The 19405-nt window shown below is 45.1% G+C and overlaps 2 protein-coding genes across 7 annotated transcripts in view; one reads left to right on the forward strand and one right to left on the reverse strand.

The window, feature by feature from the left end:
• Window positions 1-19405, reverse strand: part of axo (axotactin) — a 60102-nt gene that overhangs the window by 17849 nt on the left and 22848 nt on the right. For all 6 annotated transcript variants that reach the window (XM_070279597.1, XM_043214206.2, XM_043214209.2 and 3 more), the window contains exons 7-16: window positions 18628-19158; window positions 18297-18493; window positions 14444-14776; window positions 13856-14388; window positions 10819-11033; window positions 10250-10649; window positions 5516-5763; window positions 4995-5447; window positions 1587-1787; window positions 334-957 (exon numbers count right to left, since the gene is read on the reverse strand). In XM_070279597.1, coding sequence (XP_070135698.1) covers window positions 334-957; window positions 1587-1787; window positions 4995-5447; window positions 5516-5763; window positions 10250-10649; window positions 10819-11033; window positions 13856-14388; window positions 14444-14776; window positions 18297-18493; window positions 18628-19158 — 3735 coding nt within the window. The remainder of the gene's footprint in view (window positions 1-333; window positions 958-1586; window positions 1788-4994; window positions 5448-5515; window positions 5764-10249; window positions 10650-10818; window positions 11034-13855; window positions 14389-14443; window positions 14777-18296; window positions 18494-18627; window positions 19159-19405) is intronic.
• On the forward strand, window positions 2973-4979 carry TTLL1B (Tubulin tyrosine ligase-like 1B). Its single transcript, XM_017235041.3, has one exon. The coding sequence runs from the start codon at window positions 3421-3423 to the stop codon at window positions 4864-4866; it is 1446 nt and encodes a 481-aa protein (XP_017090530.2). The 5' UTR covers window positions 2973-3420; the 3' UTR covers window positions 4867-4979.

Raw genomic sequence — 19405 nt, forward strand, 5'->3', positions numbered from 1 at the left:
CAGCACAACTATCACCTCTTCCCTTTTTTGGGATTTTGGAAGCGCAGCTCAGTCAGTTCATAAAGTTGCAGTAGTTAAACGGGGAGACACTTTGGGAAAATGCCTTAAATAGACTATAGGGATGTCTTTAAAATATTTATGAATAAATATCTAAAGAAGAAAAATGCGTAGATCAACTTTATTGCGAGCCAGGCCAAACTGTAATAAATATTACTCCCGATTCTGATTTTTCTAGCAGTGTACTGTAAGGGGCAGTGAATAGTGAAGGACGTGTCAGTTGATGAAACCGAAAAGAAATTAATGGCAGTGCAGAATTAAATTTACGACACTCACTCGACAGGCAGCCACTGTAGCTTTTGAAGACGGCGAATCGCGAGTCCGTGCTATTGATGCCGCCGATCTGGACCCGGTTGGAGCCTGCATCCCCGCCGTTGGCCAGCACCCGGGCCGCAAAGTCCGACAGAGGCACCTGCTCGCGATCGATGAACAGACTGGCCTGTGTGCCGTTGCGGACGTAGTAGACCGAGTGCCTGGCGCTGTTTAGGAAATTCCGATCGATCCGCGCGCCTATCGTCTGGCCATTGTCGAGGTCCTCCTCCAGCTGCAGGTAACCGTCGGAGGTGATGGCCAGCAGGAGGTAGTAGCTCCGCTCGGCATCCGTCTGCATAAGCAGCATGATGCGATTGGCTCGGCGCAGGTCGAAGGAGGAGAAGGCCAGCTGCAGGCGCACATAGTCGACGCGACCTGTACCAGTGCCTAGTTCGAATTTGCGCTGCAGGGTCGATTCTCCGCTGAAGTCAGCTCCCTTCTCTTCAGAGCAGAATTCGCCCAGGAAACTGGTGTGCTCGCACTCGCAGGTGGAGTACTGCTCGGCGAAGTGCTCGTGGCAGGTGCCACCGTTCTTGCAGGGCTCTGCGTCGCAAATGATCTGGCAGTTGGGCAGGACGCCGTCCTGAGCTGAAAAGGAAAATAAGGATTCAATCATAGAAATCTAAGGTCTTACATCTAGACATTTCTACAAAAAAAAAGCAATCCCCAGAGCCCTTCAGTTGGCCTTTAAAACACCCATCCTGAACTTGATGTATGTTTCAATTTCGCATTCGGTATCTTGATTCAAGGCAAGGCCATTCTCGCTCCTTCTTGGCCACAGCCACTCTTGTTTACTTTCGACTGTGGTCGAGTTTAATCGCATCAAAGTCAGGTTGCAATTTCCGCGATGCGTGGCCGCATAAATCATACGCCATGTGGGCCGGCAGCTTATCGCATTGGCATTAATCTTGGCGCGCCAACCAAAGTGGCCGCTTCATTGGCATGGCCTCTGCATGGCCATTGGTCGTCTCCATTTTCGCAGGAGTCCTCGGCACTCAACGGAAATTGCACGCATATTAAGTTAGTCAGGCAGCAACCACAGATGCAACCACAGTGGGGTGAGCTGAAGTGGATCCGATTCAGGGGCACATGAATTAGAGTCGGAGAAGCTCCAGACCGAATCGTAGCTGGAGCAGGAACCGGAGTACTTCACAAAATGGCATTAGGGCCGGCCGAAAATTGCACTCTGTGAAAATTGATTTATACTGGCTACTTACTGGGCGCTATATTCCTTTCATTGATTTCCGCCAAGTCGATCAACTGCGCCCCGATTTTCAGGCCGCGCACACATCCGATATAGCCATCCAGTGCGGGGGCATCCACGTTGGGCCTCAGCAAATTCGCCGGATCATAGCCGCCGACATGGAACTGGAAGTACTCAGTGGGCGGGGCGGGCGGCCTATGCGGCGATAGGACCTCTGCAAATAAACAAAATCGAATGAGACTATGGGGTATAGGATACTGCAGGGCTTAGAGCATTCTAGACACTCGAAAAAAGCAATACTAAGTATTGCTCTTTAGTGTAGTGTTTAAGTAGTGTTTAAGTTTATTTTTTGATTAATTCCTTTGGGTGTAGATTTTCATATTTAAGTTTTTAAAATCTTTTTAATTTGGAAATATTTTTTTTAAGTGCACTTTTTGGGATTGTTGCTTTATGTAAGCGACGCCGCCTATTGCTGTGTGCGGAAATGAGCCTTCATTGCCGTCGCATTTCGAGGTTTAGCTAGGCTGCCGGGCCCGTAGCCAGGGCCCAACTAGGGCCCGAACTCGAACCCTACCCGTTTGAGGTTTAGGCCCATCAATTTCGAGTTTAAGTTTGTCTAATTGAAATGTTTGCCAGGCCTGGGCCTGGGCCACGCCACGCCACGCCAGGCAGAGCGTGCTGGGACCAAACTAAACCGATTCGACCAACTGCTGCATGCCACAATCCGGGTTCTGTTGCAGTCCATCTGGTTAACGTATTTAATTACAAAAGTGCTTATGCTTTATTCTGTGCAAAATATTGACGATTTCGTTCCAAATGAAAATGAAGCGTAATGCTTTGACGAATATTTTGGGCCAGCGAGGAGTAATTATGATTGATTTTGCTGGAAAATCGCTTTGGCATGGAATTACAGGCAATTTGATTGATTTTACCCTTTCGACCAGAATGTACATTTAATGTACTTTTCCATCAAATCGGATTGCAAGGTGAGTTACTGATGGATTCGAAATGAAATTGTACAGATGTATTTGTTGAAATTCATGTTAAAGGTTTAATTAATGAGTGATGGGCATTTGGAAGTGATCGGTAAGGGCAAGTGTATATTACAGAACTAAAGTATCATATCATTTATACCAGGTTATTACTGCAAAGGCTAGAAATAACTAAAAAATCACGAACCAACATTTAATAAAATTTTTGTAATACAAGTTGGTACGATTGCAATCGGAATTTCGGAAACAAAAAAGGTTTCTGATCATTATCAAGTGAATATGCATATCCACGTTTAACAACTATTTCCGCATACTATTTGGCCATTGAAATGCCGTTTAATTTACATACTGAGTGAACAAAGTGAAAAAAGTGCTTTGAACATTTCCAAATATCTACGAACTACAAAGCAACTCGTTGTTTTTGTGCCACAGAGCAAAAGTTTATCCATTCGCTTGGCGTTTATTTTCCAACAGTTTTCTACCGAGTTTAACGGCCGCCCAGACGGACACACATGCACATGGTGGCGCAAACAGACTTGCTGGCTAAAACTACAAAAAATTTCAAGTGCACATAATTTGGCCATCACACAGTGCACAGATTTTTCCGAGGCCCGGCCTCCGGTCTCCAATTTTTTCGTTTTGGTGTTTGGCGTGTGTGTGTTCCTGGGTTGGGGGGAGCTACATGTTTGGCATTTTTGCAGCTTAACTTGCTAAACTATTTTAAAATTTCGGTGCAACGCTTGGCGAAAAAAAACAAAACAGGAGAAGCAACCAAGGCAGCCAGCTGCCAGGCAACCGCTTACGGAAAGGGTTGCGACTTCAAGTTGTTGGTTCAATAATCGGGGACCTGGCAACATGTCCGTTGTTTGGGATTTGGGCGGCGACAGGACGCAGGCGTGGCGGATGGACAGTCTTCAGCCGACACTCCGCCAGAGCAGTTCAACCTGCAGAATGTACGGTCGCCAAGCGGGCGGCGCCAATCCGCCGACGGTCAGCAGCACCGCAACCGGGGCCGCGAACAGTGGCGGGGCCGGCGGCGGCCAGGGACATGACAAGCTGAAAATCGGCTTCTGCACGGACCTGGACAAGTCGGTGCTGGTCAACAACTTCGAGAAGCGCGGCTGGCATCAGGTGAACGGCGACGATGACTGGCACTTCTACTGGGCCGGAGTGCAGACGTGCCGCAACATCTTCAGCGTGGACAGTGGCTATCGGATGCACGACAACCAGATGATCAATCACTTTCCCAACCACTACGAGCTGTCGCGCAAGGACCTGCTGGTTAAGAACATCAAGCGCTACCGCAAGGACCTCGAGCGGGACGGCAATCCGCTGGCGGAGAAAACCGAATCCAACAACTCCAGCGGCACCAGGTACCTCTATCTGGACTTTGTGCCCACGACCTTCGTCCTGCCAGCCGACTACAACATGTTCGTGGAGGAGTACCGAAAGTTTCCGCTGAGCACATGGATCATGAAGCCCTGCGGAAAGTCGCAAGGTGCCGGAATTTTCCTAATCAACAAACTTTCCAAATTGAAAAAGTGGTCCCGGGAAGCCAAAGGACCTTTTCACCCACAGATTGCCAAGGAGTCGTATGTAATTTCCAGATACATTGACAATCCCCTGCTGATTGGTGGCAAGAAGTTCGACTTGAGACTTTACGTTTTGGTGGCCTCCTTCAGGCCCCTGAAGGCTTACCTCTTCAAGCAAGGATTCTGCCGGTTCTGTACCGTGAAGTACGATACAAGTGTCACCGAGCTGGACAACATGTACGTGCATCTGACCAATGTCAGTGTGCAGAAGCACGGGGGCGAGTACAACACCCTGCACGGCGGGAAGTGGTCGGTGCAGAATCTGGCGCTTTACCTCGAGGGTACCCGAGGCAAGGAGGTAACTGACCGCCTATTTGGGGCCATATCCTGGCTGATAGTGCACTCGCTCAGGGCCGTGGCTCCTGTGATGGCCAGTGACAGGCACTGCTTCGAGTGCTACGGCTACGACATCATCATAGACAACGCCCTGAAGCCCTGGCTGGTGGAGGTCAACGCCTCGCCGTCCCTCACCTCCACGACGGTCAACGATCGCATATTGAAGTACAAGCTGATTGACAACATACTATCCGTGGTACTGCCCCCCGATGGAGTGCCGGATGTTCGCTGGAATAAGGTGCCCAGTGCGGATGCCTTGGGAAACTTTGAGCTGCTTATCGACGAGGAGCTGGCCGCCCAGGAGGAGCAGCACCAGAACAGCAGTAGTAATGCTCACAGCAAAGCCTCAAAGATGGGCAGCCGCTGGAAGTGATGAAAGTAGTTTCTGAATCGGACCAACAGAAGTCATCAAAATAATTGTGTAACTAGATTTTAAGTGAATTGTTTTAAAGTCCTTTGATAAAAAATTAAAATTAAGAAGTCCTATACGTTAGGACTTACCTTTTTCCGGGTTGCTCCACGGCTTGTTGGCATACTCGTCCAGTAATAAGGTTCCTCGATCTATGCTCACACTTTTCTGATTAACGTGCATCCTGGTCTCCTGCTCACCCCGAACAATGGCCACTTGGATACTCTTCAGGGTGGTTAGGGTGTCGTCCGGCAGGGTGAGATTCACAATCTCGTCGCCATAGTTGTAGAGGAAAACAATCTCGCGACCCAGACTGATGTACAAATGCACAAAGTTGTTGTAGTGGTCGTTGGCATAAAGCACCAAGGCGTTCGTGTCGTAGGTTCGCAGATTGATGAGCAGGTTCTGGTTGAGGATGCCCTTGAGCACTTCGCGCTCGCCTTCGGTGCCGTGCAGCAGAACGGCGGGCGTGGCGGCCACACTCAGGTAATTTCTCATCAGGAAGGACTCTCGGTTGATGAAGGTTAGGGCTTTCTCGTTAATGTCTGGAAAGGGGAAGAAGAATCAATTGATTTTTAGGAGCAATATGCATTCAAGTTCCCCCTGCACTCACTTGTCTCACAGAACTCCCCAATGTGGGCCCAGGGGTTGTTGCAGACGCACTTGAAGCTGCTCCAGAGCTCCTTGCACTGGGCTCCGTTGCGGCAGGGCGAGGGCACGCAGGAGGGCTTACAGTCCTTGATAATCTCCGACAGATGCACCGACATGTAGCTGTAGATGTCCAGGATCTCGCCATTGACCACCAGGCCACGGAAGCAGCCAATAAGCCCGGCCTTAACCGACAGCTTCTTCAGCAGGTCGCTGCAGAATGAAAGGATGCGGAGGCGAGTCAGCTGGGGATTACTTTACTTTATTTTATGACTTGTCATAACTATTCAATAACCTGGCCACTTGTGCTTAAGCTGCACCAGCTGCCCCAGTCGTTCCCTAACCCTACGCATATTCCATGCCATCCTCCCACCCTCCCAGAGACATAAAACATCATCGAGGAATTCATATATTTGCCCAGTTCGTCACCGACTTTATGCAAATAACCTACGACCCGTTCGATCTTATGCGAGGCATTTGAGTTTTAAACTTGTCGAGCTGAAAATCGAAGTGGCATCTTTGGCGGACAACTGTGGCAAAAGTTTTCGAACTACTTTCCTGGAAGTTTTGTTTTTATCTGCCAAAGGGGCACATCACTTGAGGCTAAGAAGGTTTCCTACAGAGGGACTATATGTTCCCCTACATCACCAACAGTATTTAAAGACTATTAATAGTTTCTGCAACTCAACAACTTGTAGTGAGAATTGGTCAAAAAAACCAAAAACCCCTTTCAACAATAATAACATAATTGTACATCCTTAACGTTTATAAAGAGCATCCCAGCTTCTTAGCAGTTAAGTTGAAGTTTTTCTTTGCCAATTTACTTTTTTCTTTTGCCATTTTCGCAAGTTTTTCTGGCACACTTTTTTCCCCTTCAGACCATGGCCAACAATGAATTGGCCAATAAAATCTCAAGTGTAAGCTTTTGAAAATTAAAGTGGCGGAAATGTCTTGTTTATACGCGTACAGCGGCGAAAGAAAGTTGCTCAAATGTCTTTCTAAATTATGTAAATTTCATTACGAGACATTCCACCCACTGCCAGATCCGAAATTTCCACCACAAGTCGCTTCCCGAGTGAGAGTCTGAACTGAAATTAAAATTCTTGTTTCAAAAAATACGCAAAGTGAGAGGCAAAGTCCTTGGGGTTTCCTGTGTCCCTTTTATTTGAATTTATTACAACTTCTTAGGGTTTTATTTTCCGGTTTTTCTTGTAATTGTTTGGCGAGCGTTGCATAATCGCTATTTAAGCGATAAAGTTATCGAAGGCTGTCAGACGAATTGGCCATAATCGGGGAGTAAGCAGCTCCACTTTGTGATTTGCATTAACCGAGGACACTTCACCCACTTTCCCATTTAGTGGAGGGGCACTGAGTCCTTCCTCCGTCGATGTCCTTGCCGCCAGCCAGCGAGCTATTAAGTCATTAGTTTTTGCAACGTGTGCTGCATTTCTTTTTGCGGGCATGTCACAAATGCATTTTTAATTTTTTTTACGTCAACAGCCGCGGGCAGGTGCACTGCGATTTGAAAAAGTTGCCACAAAAGTTTTGCACTCCTCTAGTTTTATTCATTCAACCATTTAAAAAAAAAAGGAGTATCTGGTCATATGTCTGAATTTTGTTTGAAAACAAAAACAATATATTGAATATTTTGGCCAATATAGACTGGGTATTTGTCTGAGTGCATATACAGGACGTTGTAACGAGGACGCGTGGGAGGACACGCGTGGCACACGCGTATGTAAAATGAAATTTAGCGCTTTGCCTTGCAAATGATGTGCCGCCTGCCGGCTGGATGCTCTGGCCTGGATGACACTTGGCTAAAAGGATTTGTACGGCGGCTGGTCGAAATGCACAAAAAAAACGCAAATAAAAAATAAACCGAAATTCCTCGGAAATTAACGGCAATAAAACGCAAAGGAAAGACGTTTTTCGACCACGGCAGCGGCAGGACGATGGCAGGACGTGAAGAGCAGCCGATGTGCATATCCTGGCGACATGCAGGCGACGGAAATCCTATTAACGTTGCAAACGCGCAAAGTGCGAAGCAATTAAGAATTTATTTAACGCCGTCACAAGCAATTAAGCACTTTTCATTCATTCATGGCCGCTGCGACAGCACCACATTTTACCCCAAATGGTGGTGCTATTTCGTAGTGCCACTCCTCCACTGTCAGGCCACTATACTCCAAGGATTTTCACCAGCAGACCGCTTTACCGCCGGCATTTAGTTGGCACGGCAAGTACAAATAATATTCTATTAGGATAAGTTAGAAGGACTCTATTTGATGGTCATTTCTGTCAAATGATTGATGGGCTTCTAAAGATCAGGTATCTTCGAGTCTCTATTAAGGGCTATGGGCTTGTGAATATGCACTATGTTCAAAGTATGAATATCTCCTAAAAAAAGATAAAACCAATTTTAAAATAAATAAACAATATTCAAGTCTATCCCATAACTGGCCATCATTTTTAACCGTGCACTAACATCGTCCTGTTTCCTGCAGAGACCCGAAAATATATCGCATATTTGGCACGCCAGTGGCCTGTGTTTTTCCCGTGGCATGCGGTTCGATGTGGTAATCGATGGCCATGCAAATGATGAGCAGGACTTCCGTGCAGCAGCGCCATCAGCAGGAGTCGAAGGACCAGCAGGTCCTGCAGCTGCTGTCGCTTCCTAAACAACATGACAACGAACGGAACGGAACGCGGTCGGACCGCATGCAAAAACCGATTACAACAATCATTAGCAGCATCGGCCATTGTAATTTTTGGCCCCCCACTTTGCATAAATTTTCATTCATCCTTTGGGCGTTTAAGCTGTGTGAAAAGTCCTGTTTAACCCATTAACTGAATGGTGTTAAAGTGCTCAAGTATGCATGGAGTGTTTTTGGGAAAGTTTTCTATTGATGTTGGGGATAAAAATAGTGAAACACTTTTTAAGAGTTTCCGTTCTCGAATCGATGTTCTGTAGAGGTTCAAAAATTAAGCTAATAAATTGCTTTTTACCAATGAAAGTCAGTGGGGCGAAATAAATCTTAAGCCTCTCAACCGCAAGTTCTTAATGGGTTAACACATGGCTCTTCTGTTTTTCGACTCGTCTCGCCTGAAGTCTCGCCGTGTCTCTATCAATATGTTGATTAACTCTTTTATTTATGAGCCTCAGTCGTTGATTCCACTTATTGGCTTACGTTCAACCTTACATACCGCCTATCCGAGCCGCACCCCCCCTTTCCTCCAACCCCTTGGCTTTAAGCCCACTTTCCGTTCGTCAGCAGACCCTCGAATTTTCCGCGGCTACGAGGGCCAAGTGCATCAATATTGCATTTTCCATATTACTTGTATGTTTTACAGAGCTTTCTTTTCCGCGATAAATAAATTGAATAAATTGGCTCAGTGAAAGCGGATTGGGCTGTTCTGGCCTTTATAAAGCGTAGCACTTTACCGTTAATTACTCTGCGTGTTTACCGCTCATCGAAATTTTATGAGTGGTTTGCAGCGTCGGTACAGAACTTTTCGGGGTTAAGTGGCAATGTGCACATGGGTATATACCTACATATATAATCCTATCCGTGGGTTTCAGCTTGATTTTTATACATTTTCAATAATTAAAAGAAGAGAAAGAGTAAGCGACAGCCCCCTATCTCTCTTACCAATGTGTGTCTTCTTACAGAAAAAATTCGGAATGGTTTTTAGCCAACTCTCCATATATCGTATCTCGTGGGCGTGAGCATCCATGGCAGCAGGGCATGGCAAAAAAAACTTTATAAATTATGTCAATCAAGAATAAGCGCGTTTTAAGTGCGCTAACTTCCTAAGGGGATGAACTGGAGGAGTAGCCGTGGAAAATTCTGGGAAAGCCAACCGGTGTGCCCCTTTTCTCCCCCTTTCACGCTGTGGCTTGATTATTGATAATGACTTCGGAATGAATTTTCAGCGAAAAGTTAATTTAATTATGGCAATTCTTTTTATACCCCGAAGGATTGGATTTCCCCCAGATATGAGCGGGGAAGTGGCAAGCAGTTTGCGCATACAAATTGTGCTTTTGATCAAGTTTTTGAAAATCAAAAAGTTAATCCAACCCGAGGGCGAGAATTACTGATATTTGATATTATTTTCAAGGATTTTAAGACCATTTTTGTTGAGGTATGTGTTACTTTAGTTACTGTTGCGATAATGACTTTAATGAATCCCTAATTAACCCTTAAGTGATGTTTCCCGATTATCATTCCAAGGCTGCCTACGCCCAGGACCCCCGGGATGAATTCCTTTGGATGGACACGATTGTCATTGTTAGTCCTGCTAGGCAGCTAGTCGCGCGTTTATAATTAAAACGTAATTGCAGCAATAAATTGCAGAAACCGCAACTGCCAGGGAGTGCGCCACCCAGCAGGAAAGGCATCAGTGGCAGTAACAGCGGGAGCGGCAAAAACAGCAACAACCAGGGGGGGCACGAATAGAGTTTTTTCAACATCGATTGCCATTACAGCTGCCACCAATGCAGGCAGCCGTAAAAAGCAATGTCTGATTACACTGGCTAGCAGTTTTTAAAATGAGAAATACTTAAATTAATAAGATGCTTTACCGATTCCCAGTAATTACCTTTAAAAAGGGGAGTACTAATAAGATGGTTCCAGGGGAAAATAATATTAAATCGATATAGTTTACTATGTTTTGTAGGAAAGTTTTGTTCAATACTCACAATGTGGCGCCACCGATGAACATGCTGCCCTCGAACGGTCCAAACTCCTCCTCGGGCAGCAAATCGAGCATCTGGTAATCGGTGTTTATCATGAAGCGCACATGATACTGGTTGTAGTCGATCCATATTTTATGCCACTCGCCGCCGTTCAGCCGGCGGTGCGAGTTAATGACCAGCTCGCGGGTGGTGCCCGTGCTCAGCGTGAAGGTGAACGTGAGCTGGTCGTCGCCGGTGAGGGCCACCATAAAGGAGGGATAGTGGGCCCGTATCGGTGGCTGGAACAGGAGGATGGCCTTCTCGCCGGTGGTGCGGAAGGAGAAGGCGATGTCGCCCTTCCGCCATCCAGGCACCTCGATATACGACTGCGATGTTGTGAAGGTGACCACGTACTTCTGGGTGTCTGTGGAAATGGGGTTTCGGGCTAGTCAGTAATTGGTAGCTAATAGAAAGACCAGTAAATGGCTAAACTAGACAGTAAACTAATACCACCAAAGAGCCATAAAGTGGTGCACTATTGAGTCTTGAGGAGGGACTGCAACTAACTCAGTTCAAATAAATTTTAAACTCACTTGTCTCGACACACTCCAAGGGACCCAGAGTAATGCGGCCCTGGGCTTCATCGTCGAGGTCCTTCTGCTGCAGGAAGTACATGTTGGTGATGCCCAAGCTGTGCGGATCCTGGTAGTAACCCTCATCCGAATTCCATTTGTTCTCCTTTACATCGCAGTTGCATGATTGATTCGGGTCCACACACGTCTTGTTAACGGAACACGGACAGGCGCCTCTGCGGAAGAGTCGGATTCCGATTTTTTCGGGGGTCACAAAGAAACAAAAAACCAGGAGAAAAAGGTGAATGGTTTTTAGGAAAAAGTTCGAATACATTTGCATAAATTCGGTCTAGAACCGGCGGCAGTTTGACGAGCCCGTTGAGTGACCAACTGAGCCACATCCGCCGCGCCGTCCCGGCATTTTTGTTCATTTTCTGCTGCGACATTTATGCAGAAATATTCGGAAAGGTATCACCAGAATTTGTGGATATATCGTTGACAAGGCAATTAAGGGACAATCAAGTTCAATTACTAACCCAGAAAAGGGGCAAATTTATTCTATGATACCTGAAACCCAGAAGACTGAACGGGATGGAATTTAAATTTAAAGAGTATTCGGTGGACCAAGTACCCTTGTACCGGTGGCCCTGTTTTTCCGGCTTATGTTTGTGGGTTGGGTGCGGTTTATGCCCTGCATGTGCCGCATCCGTTTCCGCCTCCGTGTTGCAAGATCCGCAACGAAGCCGCAGCAGGGGATGCACAGAAATAAACTCGGAATTACTGGTGTGAAAGAAAAATTTAGCTATAACTTTGCTTTCAGAGCAAGGAGTTTTGTATTTTAAATTTTTAAGCTCTTGTTTTAATTTTAAGATTTATTTATAATATTTTTTGGGCAGTGTAGCATCACCCAAACAAACAAACAAACGATGCTGTCAAATTTTGAATGAGTAAAGAGCGAACTACGAGGCAATGATGGATGGGGCCAAATGGTCTGAGACAACCTACCCACACACACACACACACACTCAGTAACACAAACACCCGAATCTGGCTAGAAGCTAACCCGTTTTTTCTTGAGCATGCCATTTCGTTTTGTGCATTTTCCGGCCGAAGCCAACCAGAACGCCATCCATTCATGGGAGGCCTGGCAGGAGGCAGGGCCAACAACTGGCAAACAAAACAAGCCAAAAAAAATTTGAAAGCGAAACCAAAGTCAGCGCTGTTAAGGGTTTCGAATTGATTTACTGAAAGCGGAAATTAGTGACGCAGGCCGAACATAACTGCCAAAACAAAAGCAACAAGCTACAAGCGACTTGAAATTGCTGCCGCCAGATGTTGCCTACTTTGCTGCGCATGATGTATTGTCAAAGGGGCCTACATTCAACCGCCCACCCACACGGCTCCATGGGGATGAGGTTGCCGTTTTTTCGAAAAGGCAAAGAAATTAGGCGTAAAGACTAAATTTGTGTGCTCAAAGCCATTCATTTTAAAAAGGGCTGCCATAGCAAGAAAAATTACCCCGACGCGTCGGTCTTGCAACAAAAAAGTTGCCAAATATATGAAAGACTAATCCTTTAAATCGAATAAAAGATACCTGATGAAAAAAACATGAATAGCACAAAATATTTGTATTTTTATAGCTTACTTGGTTTTTATAAAATATTTATTTGGATATGTTCAGGATATAATATTTTTGTTAAACACAACCCATAAGATCCTCTATAACAGTATATATACCCCTTATTTTCAAATAAAAAGAAACAATATAAGAAAAGACTTGTTCGACAATATGGTGGCTAAAAATTCAGCAAAAGGACGAGAAAAGGGAGCCACAAGAGATACGCCAGAACTCACTCATAAACCTTATTAGCGCTGAGGCGGAAACATATTTGCCTGACATAAATACCAAACTCGGTCCTTTTGTTTTGAACTTTTGCAATTTTCCCGTATTTGGCCTCATATGTTTCGCTCCTCTGCCTCCTCGACCCTCGGCCAACGGCTTTCGGTTGGCTTGGCTTTTTTAAAGGGTTCGTCATTAGTTTACCTTGGATGAAGGGCATCGGGCCGGCGGCAGGGCCGTTCAGAGCTTTCGGCACCATAAAATTTTATGCTCCAATGCATGGCAACAAATGCCGCAAATATAACTTTAGCCAAAGGGTCTTTGCAAGCACATGCGAAAAAAACAAATTTGAAGAGCTAAGCCAACACTAGGACACTGTTGTCTGTCGATTCAGTAGGCCAGAGTCCATGACATATTGTGGAGTCCCAAGCCAGATGGCTTACGAGTATAACCACACACAATTGTCAATTGCGGACCTGGCCGGGATGGCGATGCAATGACGCCTTGCTGGAGTTTAAGTGAAGTTGCATCCTTGGCTGCCTCGCACCAAATGAAACAGGGCATCTGGTTGTGATGTGGGCAAATATGTCAGTTAGCGTTAAGCGGAGAATCCTGCCTGGCATTTATATTATGCATGTGCGAGCAATTAATTTAAGTTTCGTTTACAATTGAAACACCAGCCAGAAATGCTCGGCACGCAGAGTTGGGGTAGTCTCTGGGAAGCTGGGAAATTTCGGATTTATATTGTTGGATTACCGCACGTATGTAGTCCACTGAAGCAGAAAGCACACAACACAGAGGAGGCCAGGATGGTGGTGATAATCCCGGGTGCAACAACAAGTTATGCAAATAGACTGCAACATTAATTGTGTGGCCGGTGGTGGACCAAAATCATCCGCCAGCCAGTGCCTAGACTTAGCCACGTATGGTGGGCATAATCAGGGAAATGACTTAAGGGGTATTGTATAGGTTAAGGTACTGTATATTTTCTGGAAGTTTCTAGATCTTTTTTGGTGCTTTGATTTTCTAACTTTCTATATTCTTTATGGTAATTTCAACCAAATTTTATCAACTCTTATCCACTGTACTACTGAAAGCCCTGCTCTTGTCATCCAATTTTGTGTTGTTTGTGGTGACGTTGCCCTGCACGTAAATCACAAACGCCCCCAAGAGAACCCAGATTCTTGACTCCCGGCTCCCCGGAACTCTATCGCTTACCTCTTGACATTGCCGAGGAAGTCGACGGTGAGGTTTTTGGCCGAGGACGTAAACCAGGTGGCCGAGTGAAGCTCCAACTGGGCTCGATAGCAATCGTACTTAATGTACTGCGTGCAGTACAGTGAGTGCGAAATAAGTTCCTGCAGCATGTGAGGTGAGAATTCTCGGTAGCGGATGTTAAAGCTGAAATCGCTTTCACGGGCGGATCGAACGTCCACTTGACTGGGCAGGTTGTGTTCCACAATGGTCTTGGTGGCGTTCTCCAGGCTCTGGAAATCACATTTGACATGTGCCGGGGGGAATACTCCATTGCCGTCGATGTCGATGAGATAGACGTCCGATTTGGTGAAGCCGAGAAGGGCCAGCTCCTCGCAGGTCTTTCTGTATTTGGTGAAGTGACAGTTTTTTCCAATGTACCCGGTGTGCTTGCAGTCGCAGGTGACGCGATCGTCCTTGACAAAGCACTTGCCACCGTGTTCGCAGGTGTTGGGCCTCTTGCAGGGGTCAATGTAGTTGCAGTTGTCCAAAGCCACCTAATGAGCAATGAGTAACATATTAATTTCTAGGTATTATGAGGAAATCACTTACCTCTCCCACAACTCGCTCCGTTTTTACCACATGCCGTGGCTCGATCAGGTGGCCATTGATTTCGATGTCCCGGATGCAGCCCACCAAACCCATGGCCGCCGACTTCAGGCTACTGCCAATGATCAGCTTGTCGCCAATGTTGAAGGTTAGGCCATACATCTGGCTGAGGGTGTGGCGATAATCCACCGTAAATCGAATCTCGCCCAGTTTGTAGTCCAGCTCGACGCTGTGCCATGAGGTGGCCCTGTTGATTTTAATGGTTGTGGAGTGTGTAACGTTGTTATTGACATCGGGCACCAGGTCGAAGCTCAGCTTGTCCGACGTGAGACGTATCTAATGGATGGCAGCCATTTTGTAATTTCCGTTAGTCGCACATTTCCGGTGGAGTTTTGTGGCGGGCGGGTGGAGTTTTTATCGTTAGCATCGACGCCGACGGATGTTGCACGTAGCGTCGAACAAAACCCGAAGCCGCGCATTAGCGTGTTTCCAAATATTAGTTTTTGTCATCGAGGGCCATACGCACACCCGCACACATCCGCGCACATGTAAAAGGAGAGAAAAATACAAAATTCTGTTAGTATTAGAAGATTTGAGAGGGTTTTCGGGATGTGTGATTGTACGTCTATGGAAATAAATCAAAATTGCGAAAATGCCAAAATGCAGCTCCGCATAACCACATACAAACATTCCCAGGCTTCGATATTCCCACCTCTGCCACCCCTGCCCCCTTTGGTCGCACACATTTCAATTTAAATGCCTTTGTGCATTAGCTTCGCTTAAATCATATTACGCATACGCCACGTGGCCGCGTTCAGTCTGGCATTTGCCGAATCAATCGACCGGCTCTGTTCTGTGCAGTTGTTGAAATGGCTGCCCATTAATTTGTAGCGAAATGGGGGGTGGAGCGACCAGGGCTCTTTATCATTCGATTGTGCAGTTTCGGGCCATGATTAAATTTTGTTCTGTTACAACAGGGTTAAAGCTGGCCACTATAATGCATTACACCAAACAAATACCAACCTGCCCTTGAAAAGATTGGATTTTAAAGAGCACTATTTTCAGCATGGATTATAAATTGGACTTTAATATCAGATATAGATCATGACTATCCACTGAGCTTAGCACACAAAAATGTGCAAATGTGTGTGCTGGCCAAATAAATTGGACAGATAACCTTGCCATAAACTATTTATCCAACTAGATACCGTTTGGCAACAAACTGGCGCACAATAATCCAACTAATTTCATATCCATGCGCATATATTTTTTCCTCCATTGTTTACTGCAGTCTATTATTTTGGAAAATGTATAAAAAGTCGAGTGTTTATTGAAATTTCATGAACCTTTTGGGCTGCGACATGTCACAGACTAGTGGCAGTTCTAGAGGGACACCATCCAACACGGTTTTTGGAAGAGCTTGTGTGTGTCGTATTTATCTCTCCTCATTGCGAATTGCGCTTTTGCGTCGCTTATGCAAAATGGCAAATACTCAAATTTTATTGCATATTTCATTAGATTTTTGTCAGAGCGTTATGTTTAAAGGCAAACACTTTTCCCCATACACCCCATAGACCCCATAGACCCCATACACCAAACACCCGAACACACATTTGTCGCATACTGTGACAATATTTCAAATGATTTTTATTCCTCCAACGCTCCAGCGACAACGCCATAGCTGCCAGTTTTGTTTTGTTTGCCTATTTCGCCCATTTGCGCGCTGTCAATAAATTCGATTTTCGATTTGTGATTCGCGATTTATGCGGGCGCATAGTTTTTATGTCACACCCTGCCTGCACATTCGGTAAGCCCTCCCCGTCGGTATAGTCGTGTGACATGACATTTCGTGTTGCATACCCTTGTTTTGTCCGCTTTTTGATCAAATTTTTGTTTTCTTTTTTTTGCCCGTTTTTCGGGAGGCACTGAGGGAGTGGAAAAAAAATACTGTTGGCAATTTATTAGTTTGCCGAGCTCCATACGCGGCACGCAGGTGGCAATTTTGTGGCCGGCACTCTGGCAAATAGTAAATAAATAAAATCTCTCGTAACTGATGCGTTTTTGAAGCTCGCCAAATGTAGATAGCATAGTTCGAATTGACAGGCTGCGTTTGAGTTATTTGGCGAATTTATTAAAATAAAAAATTGCACAGAGCCGTATTATAAACCTGACACAATCAATTTAGTATTAATTTGGCTGCGCATAAATCGTCAAATGGCAAATAAGCCGCAGAGTCAGTGGATGCAAAATTAAATGCCTTGCGGCATAAATATTCATTGGCATTACGGCAACAAAAACATTTTATTGCAATGCCAATAAGTCAGGCAGCCTCTGGGAGTCAGTGGGAGTGCGGCGGACTGGCTCCTTGCAATCAAAAGGGACAAAATCAACAGTAAAATGCAAATAAATATTGCCTACACAAAAACACAGCCACACATGCATTGCCTAAATGTCAAGTAACCAAATAAGCGTTTTCGGACAGGCCGAGAGCAAGGCAAGGCAAGGTTTGTTTGCTTAAATACAGATAAATGCTACTGACATTCATATAAACATCAGAATCAGCATCAGAGCCATCGAGAAGCATAGAAGTGGAATATGTGGGTGGACATGGGTGGTATGCGGCCTCTTAACCCACAGGGCGGGGAGCATTGTTCCCCGACAGGCATTAAACTGTTGAATTGTTTTTGTGATCGATTACAACGCACTTTTATGCTGGACCTCAATCTGTTTTCCTTTGCTTGTCTGGTTATAAATGGGTGTTCCATGGAAACATTTAGCTTGCTTTCAATTGTTATGCCACGGCCATGACATAAATCCATAAAAATTGTTATTTGAAATAAAATACGGGCCACAGAGCTGAACAAGAAACAATTTTAAGGCCATTCCATTTTGGAATAGGATTTATTTTTGCCTCTAGGATTTATGGTAGGTCGATTGCCAAAGCATTAAGATACTTTTTATCGATACAGAATTTATGAAATAATATCTATTTAATTAAGCCGCCTCCTTGGGCAAACAATGCCCCTTGGCTGCCAAAGAAATGAATAATGCCAAACAATTACAAAGCACTTAGCTCATTTGACTTTTCATTGCATTAGCCGGAGTTCAGTTTCACTCAGCAGCGCTTAAATTTAATTGCATTTTCCGCATTCCCATTGCCAACCAGTATTTTTGGCTGCATTTTCGTTTGCCCCACAATGTGTGCCACACTGTGCACATGAAGCATGCTTCCTCCAGTTCCGGATTTTGAGTTTTGGGTAGAAATGTGGAGGAGCTCCGGGCACTGCAAGTTTCATACACAGTCCTAAACAGAGCCATGCAGGACGAACCTACACAAACACACACACACAAATTTCCATTTGATTTGCATTTCATTTGGCGTTGACTCTGCCTCTGCCTCAGTGGAAGTCGCAGTATGAGGCCAAGCCTCTGCGCTGGTAAGTCTTCTTAAGCAGCACGTCGTCAGAGAAGACGTCTGTCCTTTTTGGTCCAGCTGTCGCTGGCATGGGTATGTGCGTGTGTGAGTGTGCAGCTTAAATACTCAAGCAAGGAGTGTACCAAGTGTGTGTACACAAAATAATGCACATAAAATAAAAATTAATAGTTTGCGATAAGATATAGAATATAGACATATACATTTTTTATTTTTTAAATTATTAATATTTCAATAAAAAATTATTTGCGGTAACCATTGAGAAAGATATCTTGTTAAGAATTACTCATACGCCATGTGAGCCTTGGGTTATCGAGAAATTTCATCGTTTCGACATTCTTTACTTAAGATTTTTGCTTTATGATTGATCTAATTTTTTTGCCAGTGCACTTATTGGATAAATGCTTGAATGCTCACACTTACCTCCCAGAAGCCATTTCCGGCACTGGTCGTTACGTCACTGTAGGCCAGCACCGCGCCCGGCCGACTGCTGCGGAAATCGAATTTAATATTAAATTCTTCGGCGTGATTTATGGGCCACCAAATGTGTGATGTCGCAAAGGGATAGGTGATGGGTATGACATTCACTTCATTCTCGACGAACTCGGCCTCAAGCACGCCTGACCCAGAAACCGGAACAGGAATCGAATCGAAAATGGAAACAGAAATAGAAACAGAAGCCGTAGTATGTAATAGTATTCCAAATATGTTGCCATCAAATCGTTGGATATTGAATTGGCCCACTTGCACTCACCGTGATAGTGCACTTTGGGATTCCCCCGTTGCAGTTCGTACAGGATGGAGATGTCGTTGTAGTAGACATACTTGAGGCTGCCCACAAAGTTGTTGTGCGACGCCAGGCCCTTCTTCTTGTGCAGTTCGGGTCCGCCACCGAAATATATCTCCGGGTCGAATAGTAGATTTCCGCTGGCAGTTGCTGGAAGCTCCAGGACTTTCTGCTGCTGATCCAGGATAATGCTCACCGTTCGCTGTTCGTGCAATATCGTCAGGTTGTGCCAGTACCCTCGAGTTAAGTCATCCGTCAGAATAGTGCTCATCACATTGTCGCCAAAGTCCATTTCTACATGAATCGATTGGTTTTTAATGGCAGCCGCGATATACTGATGCTTCAAGGACTCTCCGCTGGCGTAAAATAGGGCCGAGTCATCGAAATTGGTGCGGAATATCAGACTTATACGCATGGTTGAAGAATGTACACGATCCTTCCAGTCGTAGATACGGTAGGACACATAACTGGCTCCTCGTAGAGTGATTATAGTGGCCGCTGAAAGAACGGAGAGGCGATTAGATTAATTCTTTAAATATATTTGAGCTGGTGCTTTTAGAATGCCTCCATTAGCATATTTGCTTTGGCGATATACCACAGATATTGCATAATTAATTATACCCATAAAAAACAATGGAATTATATATTTTTTAAAAGTTGAATCCCAATTATAATTATTTTTTCTGTGAACTAAATACCTTAATTCCGTTAATGGTCTTTGTATAATATTTATCAATTCAATTTT

This window comes from Drosophila bipectinata, chromosome 3L (assembly GCF_030179905.1).
Source record: "Drosophila bipectinata strain 14024-0381.07 chromosome 3L, DbipHiC1v2, whole genome shotgun sequence".
In the NCBI taxonomy this organism is placed as follows: domain Eukaryota; kingdom Metazoa; phylum Arthropoda; class Insecta; order Diptera; family Drosophilidae; genus Drosophila; species Drosophila bipectinata.